This window comes from Saccopteryx leptura, chromosome 4 (genome assembly GCF_036850995.1).
Source record: "Saccopteryx leptura isolate mSacLep1 chromosome 4, mSacLep1_pri_phased_curated, whole genome shotgun sequence".
Classification (NCBI taxonomy): domain Eukaryota; kingdom Metazoa; phylum Chordata; class Mammalia; order Chiroptera; family Emballonuridae; genus Saccopteryx; species Saccopteryx leptura.
In genome coordinates, this window is record NC_089506.1 from 211,155,609 (window position 1) to 211,175,512 (window position 19,904).

Sequence of the window (19,904 nt, forward strand, 5' to 3'; positions counted from 1 at the left end):
CCCAGATGAAAAAAATGCTTAGGGTTTTAAGAAAAAAAAAGACCCGTAACACCATCCAGTTCTGTTACTCAGTAGCCCTAGGAGGAGAGAGCCTGTCCAATCTCCCCAGGGACACAAGGGAGAGTGCTGAGAGCCCAGGGTGACGTCTACTGTCTCTGCTGTCCCAGCAGCCATTTCAGGAGCAGCACGGCTCCTGACTATGCTGGACATGACAGGCCCTGGCTGAACAAGCCAGACCCCATTACTCACCTGGTGTGGTTCTCTCTTTCTGGGGCCTCAGAGCGCTTTTTCTCTGATTCATCTATGCCCTCTGAGGTCTCCAGTTCCACTGACATTGCTGCCAAGTGTGGTTCTTGCTGCCCTTACTCCTCTGACCCTGTGAAGACACAAGGAGCAGGTGATGTGGCACCCACAGCAGTCACTTCCCCAAATACCTGCTGGCTTTGTCCTCCTCAGAGCCATGTGACTGAGGAGTCACCCATATACCTCAGGGATTATCTTTACAAATAAAGCTCTGCCATTGCTGGAACTATATATGAATGAATAGATACAGAATTTGATTACAGATGGTGGACTAGGTAATAAAACTGTACTGATGTTGAACTTTTTTTTATTTTGTATTGTGATTATGTAAGACAATGTCCTTGTTTTCGGAAGTACATAATGAGGTATTCAAAAGTAAAGGGGCAGGCCATCTGCAACTTATTGTCCAATGATTCAGAAAAAGAGAGAGAGAGTATATGTGTGTATATACATAAATATACAGGGGAGAGGGAGGAAGGAAGGGAGAATAGTAAAGCAAAGCAGGCAAAATGCTGACGGTGAATCTGGACAAACGGTACATGAGAATTCTTTATACTGTTCTGACAACTTTTCTGTATGTTTGAAATTATATCAAAAGTTTCTAAAACATAAAGTAAATAACCATAGATATATTAATAGCTTAAAAAAGAAAAGTGCAGCAGCTCTATTAAAGGGGTGGCTTCGTGCAGAGGGCAGTGGAGCAGGGCACTAACTGGATGGTTGACCCAGGCTGTTCAGAGCAGCTCAAAAGACATCCAACAACCTGCATCAGCTACACTGAGTCACCATGCAAGCAGACTGTCCCCAGTCAACTCCAGATTCTGCTGGGCTGAAGGAAATAACACAAGGTGGCCAATCAGTTAGTTCCCACTGTCTGTTGCCAGGGCTGGGCCTGTCAGCCAGGGAAACAAGGTCCCACAACACAACAAGCTCATCCTCCACCCTGGAGGCCTCGCTCTTCCAGTACAAGGCTGTCCATCTGGGGACTTGCCAGGAGAACAGCAGCACAGTTGAACCAACAATTAATAAAGTAGCTCACAAGACCAGAGCTACCAACATTGGAGCCACATCAAACTAAGGAAAGAACAGACCTTCATTTTCTACCTCCACCAGTATGTATTTGCTAAGCATTTTTTTTCTCTTTTTAAGATTTATTGATTTTTTTTAAAGGAGAGAGACGGAATAGATAGAGGAGGAGGTGAGAGGGAAAGGAGTAGGATTCATCAACTCATACTAGTTGGTTCCCGTATGTGCCCTGACCCGGCAAACCGGTGGTTTCAAACCAGTGACATCAGCATTCCAGGTTGACGCTTTATCCACTGTGCCACAACAGGTCAGGCGAAAAGGGCTATTTTTTACACTTCTTTGTCCCCCTTCACACCTGTTTCTGGGTGAAGTACATAGAAAATGCTTAGTAGCGTGCCTGACCTTTGGTGGCGCAGTGGATAAAGCGTCGACCTGAAAATGCTGAGGTCGCCGGTTCGAAACCCTGGGCTTGCCTGGTCAAGGCACATATGGGAGTTGATGCTTCCAGCTCCTCCCCCTTCTCTCTCACTGTCTCTCTCTCCTCTCTCTCTCTCTTTCTCCTCTCTAAAAATGAATAAATAAATAAATAATTTAAAAAATTAAAAAAAAAAAAAAGAAAATGCTTAGTAGCCTAACCTTTGATGGCATAGTAAATAAAGCATCGGCCTGGAATGCTGAAGTCACCAGTTCGAAGCCCTGGGCTTGCCCAGTCAAGGCACATGTGAGAAGCAACTGCTGAGTTGATACTTCCTGCTCCTAGACCCCCTTTCTCTAAAAATAAATTTTAACAGTCCTATTCAAAGGTTTTAAAAAAAGAAAATAAAAACCAACCTCTGTCTTACTTCACAGATATAATCACTGTTATTTATATATAACATGTTAGTATAGATCAGGGGTCCCCAAACTACGGCCCGCGGACCACATGCGGCCCTCCAGAGGCCATTTATCCGGCCCCCGCCACACTTCCAGAAGGGGCACCTCTTTCATTGGTGGTCAGTGAGAGCTCCTGGAGTACTGTATGTGGCAGTGTGGCAAAGCGCGGCGTTGCTCACGTACAGTACTACTTCCAGTGACGCGGGACACATGCATCATGGCTCCGGAAGCGCATCATATCACTTGTTACAGCTAGCAGTGACAAATATGGAACGGGACATTGACCATCTCATTAGTCAAAAGCAGGCCCATAGTTCCCATTGAAATACTGGTCAGTTTGTTGATTTAAATTTACTTGTTCTTGTCGGCCTAGCGTGTGGAGGACCCGGGTTCGATTCCCGGCCAGGGCACACAGGAGAAGCGCCCATTTGCTTCTCCACTCCTCCACCGCGCTTTCCTCTCTCTCTCTTCCCCTCCCGCAGCCAAGGCTCCATTGGAGCAAAGATGGCCCGGGTGCTGGGGATGGCTCTGTGGCCTCTGCCTCAGGCGCTAGAGTGGCTCTGGTCGCAACATGGCCACGCCCAGGATGGGCAGAGCATCGCCCCCTGGTGGGCAGAGCATCGCCCCATGGTGGGCGTGCCGGGTGGATTCCGGTCGGGCGCATGCGGGAGTCTGTCTGACTGTCTCTCCCTGTTTCCAGCTTCAGAAAAATGAAAATAAATAAATAAATAAATAAATAAATAAATAAATTTACTTGTTCTTTATTTTAAATATTGTATTTGTTCCCATTTTGTTTTTTACTTTAAAATAAGATATGTGTGATTTGTTCATAGTTTTTATTATAGTCTGGTCCTCCAACGGTCTGAGAGACAGTGAACTGGCCCCCTGTGTAAAAAGTTTGGGGACCCTGGCATAGATCCTTTCTGAGCATCCTCTAGATGATATAGTTACATCTTTGATATCTTTTGGGATATTACAATGGATTGCTCAGCATGATCTTTCTGAACCTTCTTTTTAGATTTAACATTTATTCAATGGGATTAATGATAGGAAGGATTAAATGAGAACCTGAAAGGTGAGGTTTTTAGCATAATACCTTCCACACTTAAGCACTAAGTATTAGGACTTGTATTTTGATTGAGGTTTACTGATGTTCTCTAAGAATGCTTCGAAAATAAAAAGCGAAAAGTGAAATAAGCCAGCCAGAGAAAGAAATGCATGGTATCACTTATATAGGGAATAAAAGAAAAGCCTGACCAGGCAGTGGCGCAGTGGATGGAGCGTTGGACTGGGATGCGGAGGACCTAGGTTCGAGACCCCAAGGTCGCCAGCTTGAGCGCAGGCTCATCTGGTTTGAGCAAAGGCTTGCCAGCTTGTACCCGGGGTCGCTAGCTCGAGTGTGTGTGTGGGGGGGGGGGGGGTTGCTCGGTCTGCTGTAGCCCCATGGTCAAGGCAAATGTGAGAGGGCGGTCAATGAACAGCTAGGGTGTCGCAGCAAAAAACTAATGATTGATGCTTTTAATCTCTCTCCGTTCCTGTCTGTCTGTCCCTATCTATCCCTCTCTCTGACTCTCTCTGTAATAAAAAAATAAAAGTTGAAGTCACAGAAACAGACAGTAGGCTGGTGGTTGCTAAGGGCTTGGGTGGGGCAAAAGTTAAAGGCTGGTAAAAGGGTACAAATTTTCAGTTATAAAATAAGTAATTTCTGCCTGACCAGGCGGTGGCGCAGTGAATAGAGAGTCAGCCTGGGATGCTGAGGACCCAGGTTCAAAACCCTCAGTTTGCTGCTTGAGCGCGGGCTCACCAACTTGAGAATAGGCTCACCGGCTTAAAGACAGGGCTACCAGCTTGAGCATGGGATCAGAGACATGACCCCATAGTTGCTGGCTTGAGCCCAAAGGTTGCTTAAGCAAGGGGTCACTGGCTCAGTTGGAGACCCCTGGTCAAGGCACATATGAGAAGGTAATCAATAAACAACTAAAGTGCCACAACTATAAGTTGATGCTTCTCATCTCCCTTCCTATCTGTGCCTCTTTCTCTCTCTCTCTCATTCTGTCTCTCTTGCTAAATAATAATAATAATTTTTGAGGCTCATATGTACAGCATGGTGACTATAGTTGAAAATACTGTACTTCCTAATTGAAATTTGCTGCCTTGGCCATATAGCTCAATTGGTTACAGCAAGCATCGTCCAAAAGTGCAGAGGTTACTGGTTCAATCCCCAGTGAGGGCATATATAGGAACAGATCAATGTTCCCATCTCTCTCTCATTCTCTTCCTTCCTCTCTCTAAAATCAATAAAATAAACATTAAAAAAAATTTTGCTGAGAGTAGATCTTAAATCACACAGACAAAAAAGTAAATATGTGAAGTGTTTTAAATAGAACAGACCGCAGAGATGGTTAAGGCTGCTCAGCTATGCATCCTTTCACTAAGGGACCAAGGCAGACTTAGCCAGTTTGCAGAATAAGCCCCCCACTGGCTTGTCCACACTGACCTTGTTTGACAAATGTTTAAGAAAGAACATCTGAGCTCCGCACCTTTGGGGACCCTGAGAACTAAGATTTGTCCCCAGCCACTCAGGACTCAGGCTGCAAAGAATACAGGGCACTGGAGTGGGAGTTCTGGGTTACCATCAGGAGGAAGGGATGCAGTAAAAGGTCCCAGAGCCTCTACACAGGTGGCAGGTACACTTGGTCATAATAATGACATGTCCCAAGCATCTGAGGAGCACAGCCCCTAAACTGCTTACAGTGAAAATAAAAATAGGAAAAAAATAAAAATAAATAAATAAATAAAAATAGGGGAAGACAAGAGCAAGTGCACCTGATTGCCTAGGTTATCAACTGTGGTAAATTAGGTAAATTTCCAGCACCTAATTATCAGCTGCATAAAAGTGACTATATAATTCAATCTGATAATTAACTTTTATTTGATAATAACTGCACATTCCACAAGTGTATAGTCTTGCTTGAACAAGGACTTTTAGTTGTCTTAAAAATACAACAAGGGGCCCCAGATGGGTGGTTCGGTTGGTTAGAGCATCGTCCTAAAACTCAGAGGTTGCCAGTTCGATCCCTGGTCAGGGCACATGCGGGAACAGATCAATGTTCTTGTCTCTCTCTCTCTCAACTTCCTATCTTGTTAAAATCAATAGATAAAAAAAAAAAAAAAATACAACAAGGGGGCCCTGGCGGGTTAGCTCAGTCGGTTAAGAGCATCATCCTGAAATGACAATGTTGCAGGTTCAACCACTGGTCAAAGTACACACTGGAGCCTGACCTGTGGTGGTGCAGTGGATAAAAACGTCGACCTGGAAATGCTGAGGTCGCCAGTTCGAAACCCTGGGCTTGCTTGGTCAAGGCACATATGGGAGTTGATGCTTCCTGCTCCTCCTCCCTTCTCGCTCTCTGTCTCTTTCTCCTCTCTCTCCCTCTCTCCTCTCTAAAAATAAATAAAATTTAAAAATAAATAAATAAATTAATTAATTTTTAAAAAAAAGTACACACTGGAAGCAACCAAAGAATATATGACAGCCTGACCTGTGGTGGCACAGTGGGATAAAGCGTCGACCTGGAACACTGAGGTCGCTGGTTCGAAACCCTGGGCTTGCCTGGTCAAGGCACATATGGGAGTTGATGCTTCCTGCTCCTCCCCTTCTCTGCCCCCCCCTCTCTAAAAATCAATAAATAAAATATTTTTTTAAAAAGATTAAAAAAAAAAAAGAATATATGACAGAGTGGAACAACAAATGGACATTTCTCTTCCCCTTCCCCTCTCTCTCCCTACCTGTCTCTCTAAAAATCAATAAAAATTAAGCCCTGGCCAGATAGCTTGGATGGTTTGAAGCGTCGTTCCAGAGTGTGAAGGTAGCCGGTTTGATTCCCTGGTCAAAGCACATACAGGAGCAGCTCAATGTTCTTGTCTCTTTCTCTCCCTGCCTTTCTCTAAAAAAAAATTAAAAATTAAAAAAAAAATTAAAAATACAAGGGGCCTAATTGGTGGTGACACAGTGGATAGATCATTGACCTGGGATGCTGAGGTACAAACGTTCAAAACCCCGAGGTTACCAGCTTGAGCGCAGGCTCACCAGCTTGAGAGCGGGGTTGCGGGCTTAATTGTGGAATCATCAAAATGATCACATGGTCACTGGCTTGAGCCCAATGGTTGCTGGCTGGAGCAAGGGGCCACTGTATTGGCTGGAGGACCCCAGTCAAGGCACGTATGAGAAGCAATCAAAGAACAACTCAAGTGCCGCAACTACGAACTGATGCTTCTCACCTCTCTCCCTCCCCCTCTCTCTTTCTAAAAAAGAAAACCAAAAAATACACAAAAACAAAACAAGGAGAAAGGAAAGCGGCTTCCACATGTGCTATCGTGGCATGTTTTTTCCTTAGCAGCACTTTGTGCCAGTGTCCCTTCAGACACATCCTCCACCTACCCTCTTTAACCTCCGTCCTGCCTGAGAGCCCCTAATTCCATCCTATCAGATTGCAAGGGGTCCAACTCTGGCTCCAGGGGTTGACCCACAGCTGTCTGTTTCACCACTGTAGCTCCAGGGCCCCGAAAATAATAGGTTCTTAATAAATATGTGGTGAGTAAAAAAATCCAAAGGAAAGAGGAAGGCAGGCATTGCAATGGTACATGAATATTGCTAAAAATGCAGTTTTTAAAACCACATTGAAAAGTAATCTGCTGTCCACAACTTTGTTTTCTAAACTAAAAACATGATTTTACGATTTTGCTTTGAAGGAAAGATAGACATATCCCCACACCAGCAGCAAGAATACTGAATCCTTAACATGGGCTAAAGGCACCATATGCTGGGGGGGAGGGGTAGAGAAGATTGTTGGGAAGGCTCAGTGTTAGCACATTCAACCCACACTAAATGGATGCCAGGAAGGCAGCCTCTGTTCCAACCCTGTGACTTGATTACTGTTCCTCAAGAGTGGCCACCCAGTGTGGCATTCAGAAGCCACCTTGCAATGTCAGAAACAATTCACTTTATTCTCTGAAAAGCACGTGTCCACACTTAGTCTGGCCTCCAACACTCCAATCCTTTTTTTCTTTGCAGGAATCACTGCAATCCCTAGAAAATTGGTTGGGAGGGCAAATCATAAATGTACAAACTTCCTAGACTTCAAACTTATCAACAAGAAACTGCCCTAACCCACCCACCCCAAAAAAACAACAAAATAAGATCCCAAAAGATTCCACGCTGGGAAATACTTGCAGAAGTATTAATAGTAATTGCATCAAAATAATAAGTAGCTATATATAACATTAGAAAACAATATAGGTTAGGACTATTCAAATGACAATAAACAACAGAACCCTAGCACTGTTGTGACAAGTTGATGGCAGGCTGCATCCATGCAAGGAAAAGTCTACATAAACTTGTTTTAAAAAGAACCAAAAATGCAGATTACAACTACATGCAAAAGTGTGTAAGTATACTGACAGTGACAGGAAGGGAATTTGGAAAGCTATAAATGTTATTTGTTACTTTTTAGCCAATTGGCTCGCTCTTTCCTCCTTCCTTCCTTCCTTCCTTCCTTTCTTTCTTTCTTTTTTTCTTTTTTTTTTACAGGTACAGAGTCAGAGAGAGGGATAGATAGGGACAGGCAGACAGGAACCAAGAGAGATGAGAAAAGCATCAATCATCAGTTTTTCCTTGCAACACCTTAATTGTTCATTGATTGCTTTCTCATATGTGCCTTGACGTGGGCCTTCAGCAGCAGACCGAGTAACCCCTTGCTTGAGCCAGTGACCTTGGGCTCAAGCTGGTGAGCTTTTTGCTCAAGCCAGATGAGCCCGCGGTCAAGCTGGCAACCTCAGGGTCTCAAACCTGAGTCCTCCACATCCCAGTCCGACGCCCCATCCACTGCGCCACCTCCTGGTCAGGCTTCAGGGCTTAATTTTTTAATTTATTAATTGACTTTTAGACAGACAGAGAGAGGAAGAGAGAGAAGCATTCATTGTTATTCCTTGGTTGTGCATTCATTGGTTGCCTCCCATGTGTGCCCTGACCAGAAATCAAACCTGCAATCTTGTTGTTTCAGGACAACGCACTTAACCAACTGAGCTAACTGGCCATAGCAATTAATAAAAAAATTTTAAAATGCCAGAGCTACTGTGGAGGGTGCAGGAGCAGAAGAGAGGAAACCAGGACAGGAAGGTACATCTCTTTAGAGTTTCCAAATCTCTCTGGCTCTCTCCATTTTTTACCTGTAAAATGGAATAAATACCTGCCCAGAGTTCAGATACTATAGACTACTGGGATGGTCAAATAAGACAATAACCCTGAAACCATTTATTTATTTATTTATTTATTTTGGCGGAGACAGAGAGAGTCAGAGGGACAGATAGGGACAGACAGACAGGAAGGGAGAGAGATGAGAAACATCAATTTGCGGCTCCTTAGTTGTTCACTGACTGATTTCTCATATGTGCCTTGACTGGGGGGCTACTGCAGACTGAGTGACCCCTTGCTCGAGCCAGCAACCTTGGGCTCAAGCTGGTAAGCCTTGCTCAAACCAGATGAGCCCGCACTCAAGCTGGTGACATCGGGGTCTCGAACCTGGGTCCTCCGCATCCCAGTCCAAAGCTCTATCCACTGCGCCACCACCTGGTCAGGCCTGAAACCATTTTATAACAAATATTAAGTTATTCAAATGTTACAAAAGGAACTGAGAATGAACCAGAACTGTTTACCAGCTGGTCTACCTGCCCCAGGAGACACTCTGATAAACTTTTCAGACCTTGCTGAGACATGAGGAAACTCTAAACAAGGGGAAGGAGCCCTGTTCTTGGTGCAGTGTGAAGATGAACTTGTTCTCCTTAGCACCGTTTAAAATCCAGCACTATTAAGGATATACCCCATACCACAGGCCCAGTTTTTCATCCTTCCAGCAAAAAGATGTGCTGAGGAAGTACAACCTGTTTTTTCTATTAGGTAAACAGGCAGACCTCAGGAAAGCAGAAATAAGGGAGCTGGGATAGGGAAGACCTGTCAGTTTACTAGGGCCCCTCCTGGGCTTCCGCTTACTGCTGAGTATTGCTATAGACACAGCACACCTTCAGGTATGAAAGGGCAACTGGGTCCTGCAAAGGGAACAGTCCAGAGCTAGAAACATCTGTGTTTGAGATTTGGATTCCCAGTGCTTAATAGTTCCATGGATATAGGTAAGTAATAACCTCTGAAAGGCTGTGTTTCCTCATCCATAAAACAGAATAATGAAACTCTCTCTGCTCCACATTCTCAAGTGTGCTGTGAAGACAAAATGAGCTAACGTGTGTAATAAGTGTCTCATGCAATGTAACACTGCCTCAACTGCTGAAAATCTCTTGAGAAAAGTTGTTGGCTGGGTGACTATGAAACACTGAGGAAGAATATGAAATTTGTCCACAGATAACTGTGAACAAATCACACCGGACTTCTGACTCAGCCCTCACCCTCTGATAGTGACAGGAAATGAGAACAGCTATTTTTCCAAGGTGAGACATGTGACCACTGCAGCTAGAAAATCATCATTATAGGTGCTGCTCAATGCTGGCTGGCTATACCAGATGTTGAGAGCAGTGGATAGGGTATCAGCTCTAACTCAACAAGGGACTCGATAAGAGAGGCCTCCCAAAACTCTGAGGAAATCACAGAATCAAGCTCAACAGCTTCTGACTTTATAATCGGCTTGAGGTCTCTAAACTGGTGCTGCCACTCTGGAAATCTTATAGATAAGCTTCACCTCTTTCATTTTAATCACTGGATGAATTCAATCCCACAGTTCACTAAATGAATGAATTTTAACTTCTTTATAAAGAGCAAGCTCAGAAAAGGAGTCCTGGAAACATGAGGACTTTAGGGACATAAAGTTCTTACATCAGATTTCTTGAACACACACTGGCACATTTAGGCAACAAATGATCAGAAAGCAAAACAACTGCTAACTAGTCTAAGGGCACTAATCTTTTAGTAACCTCAAAACTGCCATTGCTCAGGAAGTCCAAAATTCCTCTGGCAGGCTTTTCTTACTGAGGAGGCAGGCAGTGCACTCATCTGTAGCATGTTCAAATATAACTGAGCATTCAAAGCAGACACTGGGACAAAACGGTAAACATGGAAAAGATCTCAGAGAAGGAGCCAGGAGTCTACTGTTGCAGGTGCTAAAGATGAGTTCTGGTGAAAAGCATTTCCTGCTTATGAATAAAATATTTATAGGACTCCATCTTCCCTAAGTGACACTCTACCTCTTTTGAGAGGACTATGTCTCAGGGCTAAAAAGATAAAGACACTTTAGTCCCATGAGAAGCATATAGGGAGTGGGGGCTGAACCCTTGACTGAATTCCAAAATGGTCAGGCCTGGATTTTATAAGATCAAAGCCTAGGCACCACACATCCACAAGGCTGCCTGTAACAGAGGAAATGCTGATGAGACTGTGGGTCACTCTGATGTATCAATAAGCAGAGATTACTCCAACTTTGGAACAATCTTAAAAGCATGTGTCTGTGAACTGAGCAGAGTCAGTCATATTTGTCTGACTGTGGTTTTAGCTTCTTTCACAAATGATGAACATGAATAGCATCTGGGGGTGGAGGGAGAGAATGTGTGATTAAGACAGTTTTGCTAGAGCAGTGACGTAACGCGCAGCAAGCGCCTTCGACGTGTGCACTCTTGTTCCTTCCTCTTTTCCGACTCCATCTTCGCGGTAGAGGCAGAGGCCGCAGATCAGTCGCCGACATGCAGCTTTTTGTCCGCGCCCAGGAGCTACACACCCTTGAGGTCACCGGCCAGGAGACTGTCGCACAAATCAAGGCTCATGTAGCCTCACTGGAGGGCATCGCTCCAGAAGATCAAGTCGTGCTTCTGGCAGGAACGCCCCTAGAGGATGAAGCTATCTTGGGCCAGTGTGGAGTGGAGGCTCTGACCACTCTGGAAGTAGCCGGTCGCATGCTTGGAGGTAAAGTCCATAGTTCCTTGGCCCGTGCTGGGAAAGTAAGAGGGCAGACTCCCAAGGTGGCCAAACAGGAGAAAAAGAAGAAGACGACTGGTCGGGCCAAGCGGCGGATGCAGTACAACTGGCATTTTGTCAACGTTGTGCCCACCTTTGGCAAGAAGAAGGGCCCCAATGCCAACTCTTAAGTCCTTTGTAATCCTGGCTTTCTCTAATAAAGCCGCTTAGCCCAGTCAAAAAAAAAAAAGACAGTTTCGCTAAACCTTCACTTTGGAAAACCTAGAAGTGCCATTGGCTCTCAGATGCTTTCCTCTCTACAAATAGGCTCAAACAGGCTTGATGGAGCCTTAGCAGCATCCCTAAAGAGGCAGAAGGCCCTCAAGCTCACCCAGGAGAGGGTGTGTAGAAGAGAACCAGACTAAAGTCTAACAGACCTGGACACACCAGGCTAAGTCACTTTTGAGCAGGGACCCACTGGCTATGAACAAACTAAGATCAAAGGAATTAATTAATATGGTCAAGGTCATTCAGAGTTAACAATCAAGCTGGGAATGCCTGACCAGGCAGTGGGGAAGTGGATAGAGTGTAGGCCTGGGACGCTAAGGTCCAGGTTCAAAACCTCAAGGTCATCGGCTTGGCATGGGATCACAGACATGGCCCCATGGTCGCAGGCTTGAGCCCAAAGGTCACTGACTGAGCTGGGGCCCTCCAGTCAGGCACATATGAGAGCAATCAATGAACAACTAAAATGCTGCAACTATGAGCTGATGCTTCTCATTTCTCCTTTCTCGTCTGTCTGTCCCACTTGCTCTCTCTCTCTCTCTCTCTCGCTAAAAACAAACAAAAAAAATCAAGGTGGGACCAAACCTGAGTCCTTCTAAATGCAAGATAATGCCTCCTGTGTCCCTAGCTGAAATGCATGTGAGGTGAATATGATGTCATCACAGACTACTAGCAACATGTAAAACAAGGCTATACTAATACTACATTGCATTTACATGTACAACGGACAGGTTTCTTAACCACTGTCACATTTTATTTTTAATATGAAAAGTGAGCTCAATCCTATGGTTTCTGACAAGAAAATACTTAGGCTCCCATTTGAAGATTCACTCAGAAGCTGCTGCTGCCTCTTCCCACTACACTCACCTTGATTTGCTCAGATTACACAGCAACCAGAGAAGATTGTTCCCTGGTGAGCCCGGCTTCTGCTGACTAGCAGGGCAGGCCAAGGCTGGAGATATCTGGTTCCAAAGGCGGAGGATGGCACCCACCACCATTTGGTGCCTGAATGGAAGCAGCCAGACCTGCCAGATCTTGGTAGACAATGAAGCCAGAGGCTCAGGGGCATCCCTACAACAGGGGCAGTCACAATTAGATCTGCACATCTCTATAGCATCCACTGCCATAGTAACTAAAAGGAGCTCTCAGCTGGAGCTCCCCAGAAAAGGTATATATGAGAAGCAATCAATTAACAACTAAAGTGCCGCAACTACAAGTTGATGCTTCTCATCTCCCTTCCTCTCTCTCTCTCTCTCTCAAAAATAAATAAATAAACAAAAATATATAAATGTCAAAAGTAAACTAATGCAGCCTGATCAGGTGGTGGCGCAGTGGATAGAATATTGGACTGGGACGCAGAAGACACAGGTTCAAAACCCCGAGGTCACCAGTTTGAGCGCAGGCTCATGAACCTGAGTACAGGGTCAAAGACTTGAGCCCAAAGGTAGCCAGCATGAAGCCCAAGGTCACAGGCTTGAGCAAGGGGTCACCTGCTCTGCTGTAGCCCTCACCCCCATCAAGGCACATATGAGAAAGCAGTCAATGAGCAACTAAAGCGCTATAACGAAGAATTGATGCTTCTCATCTCTCCCTTCCTGTCTGTCTGTCCCTATGTGTCCCTCTCTTGCAAAAAAAAGAAAAAAAAAGTTAACTAATGCAGAATAAAAGTTTGGTTTTTTTCTCACATGGTTAAAAAAAATGTTTTATTCTTTTTTGTATTTACTCTCTCTAGATATGTAGTATAAAAGGTTTTCTACCTAGAAAGCAGAGCTTCTATGTTTCATTAGAATAGTTTTCTGTTGTTTTGATCAGGTCCTTATACTTAAGAAAACAATCTTCTGAATCCTAAGAACTAAACTGGTGTTAATCTTTTTTTTTTTCAAGTGAGAGGAGGGAAGATAGTGAGACAGACACCAGCATATGCCCCAACCTGGATCTACCCAGTAACTCCTGTGCCTGGGGCCAATGCTCCAATCAATCAAGCTATTTTTAGCCCTTGAGGCTGTGGCGCTCAAACCAACCATGCTATCCTCAGTGCCTGGAAATAATATTCGAACCAATCGAGCCACTGGCTGTGGGAGGGGAAGAGGAAGAGAAAGGGGAAAGAGAGGGGTAGAGAAGCAGAGGGTCACTTTTCTTTTCTTTTTTGAAATAGGTTTTTTTTAAAGATTTTACTTATTCATTATAGAGAGGGGAGAGAGAAAGAGAGAAGGGGGGAGGAGCAGGTAGCGTCAACTCCCATATGTGCATTTACCAGGTAAGCCCAGGCTTTTAAACCGGCAACCTCAGCGTTTCCAGGTTGACGCTTTATCCACTGCGCCACCACAGGTTAGGCCGATGGTCACTTTTCTTGTGTGCCCTGACCTGGAATCAAATCCGGAATGTCCACACTCTGGGCTGACTATCTACTGAGACAACCGGCCAGGGCCTTCATTAAAAAAAAAAAAAAATATATATATATATATATATATATAATATATATATATATATATATATATAATATATATATATATAAGTTTTTATTGTCACTTTAGGTTTATGAGTAATTTAATATTATTTCATAATGATATTTGATCCTATTTAGTCAAAAGTCCAATCTTCTTGATGTATTTTGACAAACTTCCTCAAATTTAAGTTATAGAGCAGGGGTCCCCAAACTACGGCCCGCGGGCCACATGCGGCCCTGAGGCCATTTATCCGGCCCCTGCCGTACTTCCGAAAGGGGCACCTCTTTCATTGGTGGTCAGTGAGAGGAGCATAGTTCCCATTGAAATACTGGTCAGTTTGTTGATTTAAATTTACTTGTTCTTTATTTAAAATATTGTATTTGTTCCCGTTCTGTTTTTTTTACTTTAAAATAAGATATGTGCAGTGTGCATAGGGATTTGTTCACAGTTTTCTTTATAGTCCGGCCCTCCAATGGTCTGAGGGACAGTGAACTGGCCCCCTGTGTAAAAAGTTTGAGGACCCCTGTTATAGAGGCTTGACCTGGCAAAAACTTTGGGGTGTTTCAGAAGGGCCCTGGAACACTTCAAAAATTAGTTTTTCTCTCCTTACAAAAGAGAAATCTTAAACTAATTAGCCTTATTTTGTGTGTTAAAATTACATGGGAAGCACTGTCAAATAAAAAATAATATCAAGGCCCTGGCCGGTTGGCTCAGTGGTAGAGCGTCGGCCTGGCGTGCAGGGGACCCGGGTTCGATTCCCGGCCAAGGCACATAGGAGAAGTGCCCATCTGCTTCTCCACCCCCCCCTTCCTCTCTGTCTCTCTCTTCCCCTCCCGCAGCCAAGGCTCCATTGGAGCAAAGATGGCCCGGGCGCTGGGGATGGCTCCTTGGCCTCTGCCCCAGGCGCTAGAGTGGCTCTGGTTGTGGCAGAGCGACACCCCGGAGGGGCAGAGCAATGCCCCGAGGAGCAGAGCATCGCCCCCTGGTGGGCAGAGCCTCGCCCCTGGTGGGCGTGCCGGGTGGATCCCGGTCGGGCACATACGGGAGTCTGTCTGACTATCTCTCCCCGTTTCCAGCTTCAGAAAAATACAAAAAAAAAAAAAAAAAAAATCCAGCCTGACCAGGCGGTGGCGCAGTAGATAGAACATCAGACTGGGATGCTGAGGACCCAGGTTCGAGACCCCGAGGTCGCCAGCTTGAGTGCGGGCTCATCTGGTTTGAGCAAAGCTCAAAAAAAAAAAAGTGAGGCCCTGGCCGGTTGGCTCAGCGGTAGAGCGTCGGCCTGGCGTGCGGAGGACCCGGGTTTGATTCCCGGCCAGGGCACATAGGAGAGGTGCCCATTTGCTTCTCCACCCCCCCCTTCCTCTCTGTCTCTCTCTTCCCCTCCCGCAGCCAAGGCTCCATTGGAGCAAAGATGGCCCGGGCGCTGGGGATGGCTCCTTGGCCTCTGCCCCAGGCACTAGAGTGGCTCTGGTCGCGGCAGAGCGATGCCCCGGAGGGGCAGAGCATCGCCCCCTGGTGGGCAGAGCGTCGCCCCTGGTGGGCATGCGGGGTGGATCCCGGTCAGGTGCATGCGGGAGTCTGTCTGACTGTCTCTCCCCGTTTCCAGCTTCAGAAAAAAAAAAAAAAAAAAAAAGTGAATCCCACTGGCTAGTGAGTAAGCATTTTTGAGCAGTAAGTATTTTTACTACAAAAATTGCTGTTGATGGGGGCTGGAGGGTGAGACTGGCCTTGTAGAGAGTCAACTATGTGATGTTTTGTGATCAAATAACTCACTGTTTCATATTTGAAATCGAAATGTTGCACTGCATTGGTTTTTAAACTGGCTTCCTTACATTCTACAGATATAGCTACTGATAACACACCATTTAAATTTTAAGGACTTTGAAAGCCTGAGTAGGAGCAAAACAATCCCTTACCAAGACCTCCTCTTTTTAAAGAAATGGATAGGCAAATTTTTTAAAGATTTTATTTAATAATTTTATAGACAAGAGAAAAAGAGAGAAGGGGAGGAGCGGGAAGCACCAATTTTGTAGTAGTTGCTTCTTGTATGCACCTTGACCCAGCAAGCCCAGGGTTTCGAACCAGAAATCTCAGCATTACAAGTTGATGCCTTACCCACTGCACCACCAAAGGTCAGGTGCAAATATTTAAAGTCAAACTAACAAACACTTTCCAGCACTCCACCCCCATGAATGCACAGGCCACCTGATACTTCCTCTGATGTCCGCCTCTGAAAACCCTTCATTACCCCAGCAGGCTTTAGAGAAGGGATTCACAGCAATGTTCTCTTTTTGTTTGTTACTACTCTAGGGAATGGGTCAACCCCAAGAAGGAAGTAGCTATACATTCTCGTAACAAGCCCACCTCCTGTCTCTAAACACATTTTGGAGGAAATACACCAAGGCTTTAAGTTATCATTATCTCGCCTGACCAGTGGTGGTGCAGTGGATGAACATTGACCTAGGACACTGAGATCCCAGGTTCAAAGCCCCAAGGTCACTGGCTAGAGTGTAGGCTCACCCGGCCTGAGCACCAGCTCATCTAGCTTGAGTGTGGGCTTGCCAGTTTGAGCATATGATCCCATGCTCACTAGCTTGAAGCCCAACATCGCTGGCTTGAGCAAGAAGAGGTCAATGGCTCAGCTGGAGCCCCCAATCCAAGGCACATATCAGAAGCAACCAGTGAACTAAAGTACCGCAACTACAAGTTGATGCTTCACATCTCTCTCCTTTCCTGTTAGTCTATTGGTCTCTATCTCTCTCACTAAAAAACAAAAAACAAGGCCTGACCTCTGGTGGCGCAGTGGATAAAGCATCGACCTGGAAATGCTGAGGTCGCCGGTTCGAAACCCTGGGCTTGCCTGGTCAAGGCACATATGGGAGTTGATGCTTCCAGCTCCTCCCCCCTTCTCTCTCTCTCTCTCTCTCTCTCTCTCTCTTCTGTCTCTCTCTCTCCTCTCTCTCTCCTCTCTAAAAATGAATAAATAAAATTAAATTAAATTTAAAAACAAACAAACAAACAAAAAACACCGAAAAACAGAACAGTTATTCTCTCTCAAGGGAAAAAAAGCAAAATGCTACAGTGATTGCAATTTACTGAAAAGAAAAAAAACCCAGCAGTCTGACACTATAAAATTGAATAACTTCTATTCCATGAGGCAGCCCCCAAACTACATAAATTAATAAAGATAACATGAAGTGAGTGCTTATAATTTCCATGAGGTCGGAAGAACTGGTCAAACCTCATTGTTTCTATTAATCATCATTGAGAAGAAATTCAAATAGCCCAGATCATCTACGGCATAATAGGCAGTAATGAATGAATAATGTTAGGGAAAAAGGAGTAGACAAAATGGGGAAGGGAACAGCTGAACAGGGTACAGGCAAACAAAGACAAAGAATCATGTGCCCCAAGGCTCTAAGAGCTTAACCAAACCCTGCATAGAAGGCCAACACATAAAGCAAGTGCAGCAAGTGGAGGGTCCATAGTTAAAGTGATAGGGGAGGGCCGGGCACTCAGAAGCTCAGCTCCTCCAGCACTCGTAGGAGCTCTGAGTTTGGCCTAGTTTGATGGCTATGGTCTACTAGGGGAGCTAGGATTTTAGCTTTAAAACAGACAGTTTCCAGCCTGACCAGGCAGTGGTGCAGTGGATAGATCGTTGGACTGGGATACAGAGGACCCAGGTTCGAGAGGACCCCGAGGTCGCCAGCTTGAGCGTGGACTCATCTGGTTTGAGCAAAAAGTTCACCAGCTTGGACCCAAGGTCACTGGCTCAAGCAAGGGGTTACTCGGTCTGCTGAAGGCACCTATGAGAAAGCAATCAATGAATAACTAAGGTGTTGCAACGAAAAACTGATGATTGATGCTTCTCACCTCTCTCCGTTCCTGTCTGTCCCTATCTATCCCTCCTCTCTGATTCTGTCTCTGTAAAAAACAAACAACCCCCCCCCCCAAAAAAAAAAAACCAGACAGCTTCCATTTCCTGCTGATGTGCTAAGTGACCACAGCTCTGAGACTGTCTCTTAGGCCTCTATGTCCAAAGCAGCACAGGAATTAGCCATTGTTCCGGCACCTACCCAATATTTTCTGGCTGGTGGGCCAGGGCTCCTTATACTCTTTCACCCCTTGTTTCCAATACTCCAGCAGCTTCTTGAAATACATCCTGATCTTCCAAAAAGCCTATGATTTCTCTATTTTCAACTCACCCTACCCCCAAAATTCTTACTTAGCTCTAACTCTGTATTAGCCACAGTTGATTGTAAGAGCTCTGAAGACATACCTGGAGCCTCACCCACACTAGTCAGTGAGAATGTTTAGTTGCTCTGTTCCTGGGAACCAGATTACACCACACGTAAGTGGGAACATACTGTCCTTTGCTCAAGCACTCGTGCATGTCCAATGATAGTGTTCCGTGAAAGGCTATTTGTTTACAAAGGAATCCTAGCTTTTCTGTCTCTCATCTTCCTCCCAAATACCTCCTTATCTGAAAATAAAATTCAGAAAAGTATATTTCTGAAGGTGGGTAGGAAGGGTATTTGCCAGAATAGAATAATCATTAACCTTTCTTTGTTTACAGGTCCCTTTGAGAATCAGATGAAGACTTCAAACTCTCTAAGATAATCACATATATTAAAAAAAAAAAAAAAAAAAAAAGGCCCTGGTCAGATAGCCCAGTTAGTTAGAGCATTGTCCAGAAGTGCAGGAGATGCCAGTTTGATCAGGTCAGGGCACATACAGGAACAGCTCAATATTCCTGTCTGTCCGTCTCTCTCCTTGCCTCTCTCTTAAAAACAAAACAAAAGTCTCTTTATGAGAGACCGTCTCTTTGTGGTTAATATGTTTTCAGTAAGATCCCTGAGTGCTTACTTAAGAGAGGTATCCCCTTTCTTTGGCCTCCTTCTCTCTTTTCTCTTCATATTCTTTTACCTAACCCCAGTGGGTTCAGTTCAAGTTCTCCTGTCTTTTCCGCTTCTCAGGTCTTCATTTCCTAACCTTCCAGAATACTGAGTGTCAGAACAATCATACACCTTACAAAGTACCCTGGCCAGACAGTATGGTTGGTTAAAGCATCATCTCAAAGTGCAGAGGTTGCCAGTTCAACCCCAGTCAGGGTACATAAAGGAACAGATTAATATTCTTCTCTCTCTCTCTCCCCCTTCCACTCTCTCTCTAAAATCAGTAAAATAGCCTGACCAGGCGGTGGCGCTGTGGATAGAGCGTTGGAATGGGATGCGGAAGACCCAGGTTCGAGACCCCCGAGGTCACCAGCTTGAGCACGAGCTCATCTGGGTTGAGCAAAAAAGCTCACCAGCTCGGACCTAAGGTCGCTGAGCAAGGGGTCACTCAGTCTGCTGAAGGCCCACGGTCAAGGCACATATGAGAAAGCAATCAATGAACAACTAAGGTATCGCAACGAGAAACTGATGATTGATGCTTCTCTTCTCTCTCCGTTCCTGTCGGTCTGTCCCTATCTATCCCTCTCTCTGACTCTCTCTCTGTCCCTGTAAAAAAAAAAAAAAAAAAAAAAACCCACAAAAAATAAAATATAAAATCAATAAAATAAACCTAAAAGAAAATAAACCTTACAAAGTAATTTTACTGTTTTGTGTCTGCAAGGTGACTGCCAACTTCTACTGAACAAGAACTATGGTGGGTTCACTGTTGTTTTTGCACAGCCCTCAGTGGCAATACTTTGCACCCATAGAGCAGTGGTCCCCAACCTTTTTTGGGCCATGGACCGGTTTAATGTCAGAAAATATTTTCACGGATTGGCCTTTAGGGTGGGGCGGATAAATGTATCACGTGACCGAGACAAGAGTCAAGAGTGAGTCTTAGACGGATGTAACAGAAGGAATCTGGTCATTTTTTAAAAATAAAACATCATTCAGACTTAAATATATAATCGCTTCTCGGCCTTTTGGCTAAGATCAAGTGCAGACTTAAATATAAATAAAACGGAAATAATGTAAGTTATTTCTTCTTTCTCTGTGGACCAGTACCAAATGGCCCACGGACCG

General features: G+C 44.8%; 2 protein-coding genes across 3 annotated transcripts in view; one reads left to right on the forward strand and one right to left on the reverse strand.

The window, feature by feature from the left end:
• Window positions 1-19,904, reverse strand: part of HMOX2 (heme oxygenase 2) — a 36,344-nt gene that overhangs the window by 6,291 nt on the left and 10,149 nt on the right. For both annotated transcript variants that reach the window (XM_066382732.1, XM_066382733.1), the window contains one exon: window positions 250-376. In XM_066382732.1, coding sequence (XP_066238829.1) covers window positions 250-335 — 86 coding nt within the window. In that variant the 5' untranslated portion in view covers window positions 336-376. Of the gene's footprint in view, window positions 1-249; window positions 377-19,904 lie in introns of those variants that run through there.
• On the forward strand, window positions 10,831-11,393 carry LOC136402520 (ubiquitin-like protein FUBI). The gene has a single exon (XM_066379985.1). The coding sequence runs from the start codon at window positions 10,942-10,944 to the stop codon at window positions 11,341-11,343; it is 402 nt and encodes a 133-aa protein (XP_066236082.1). The 5' UTR covers window positions 10,831-10,941; the 3' UTR covers window positions 11,344-11,393.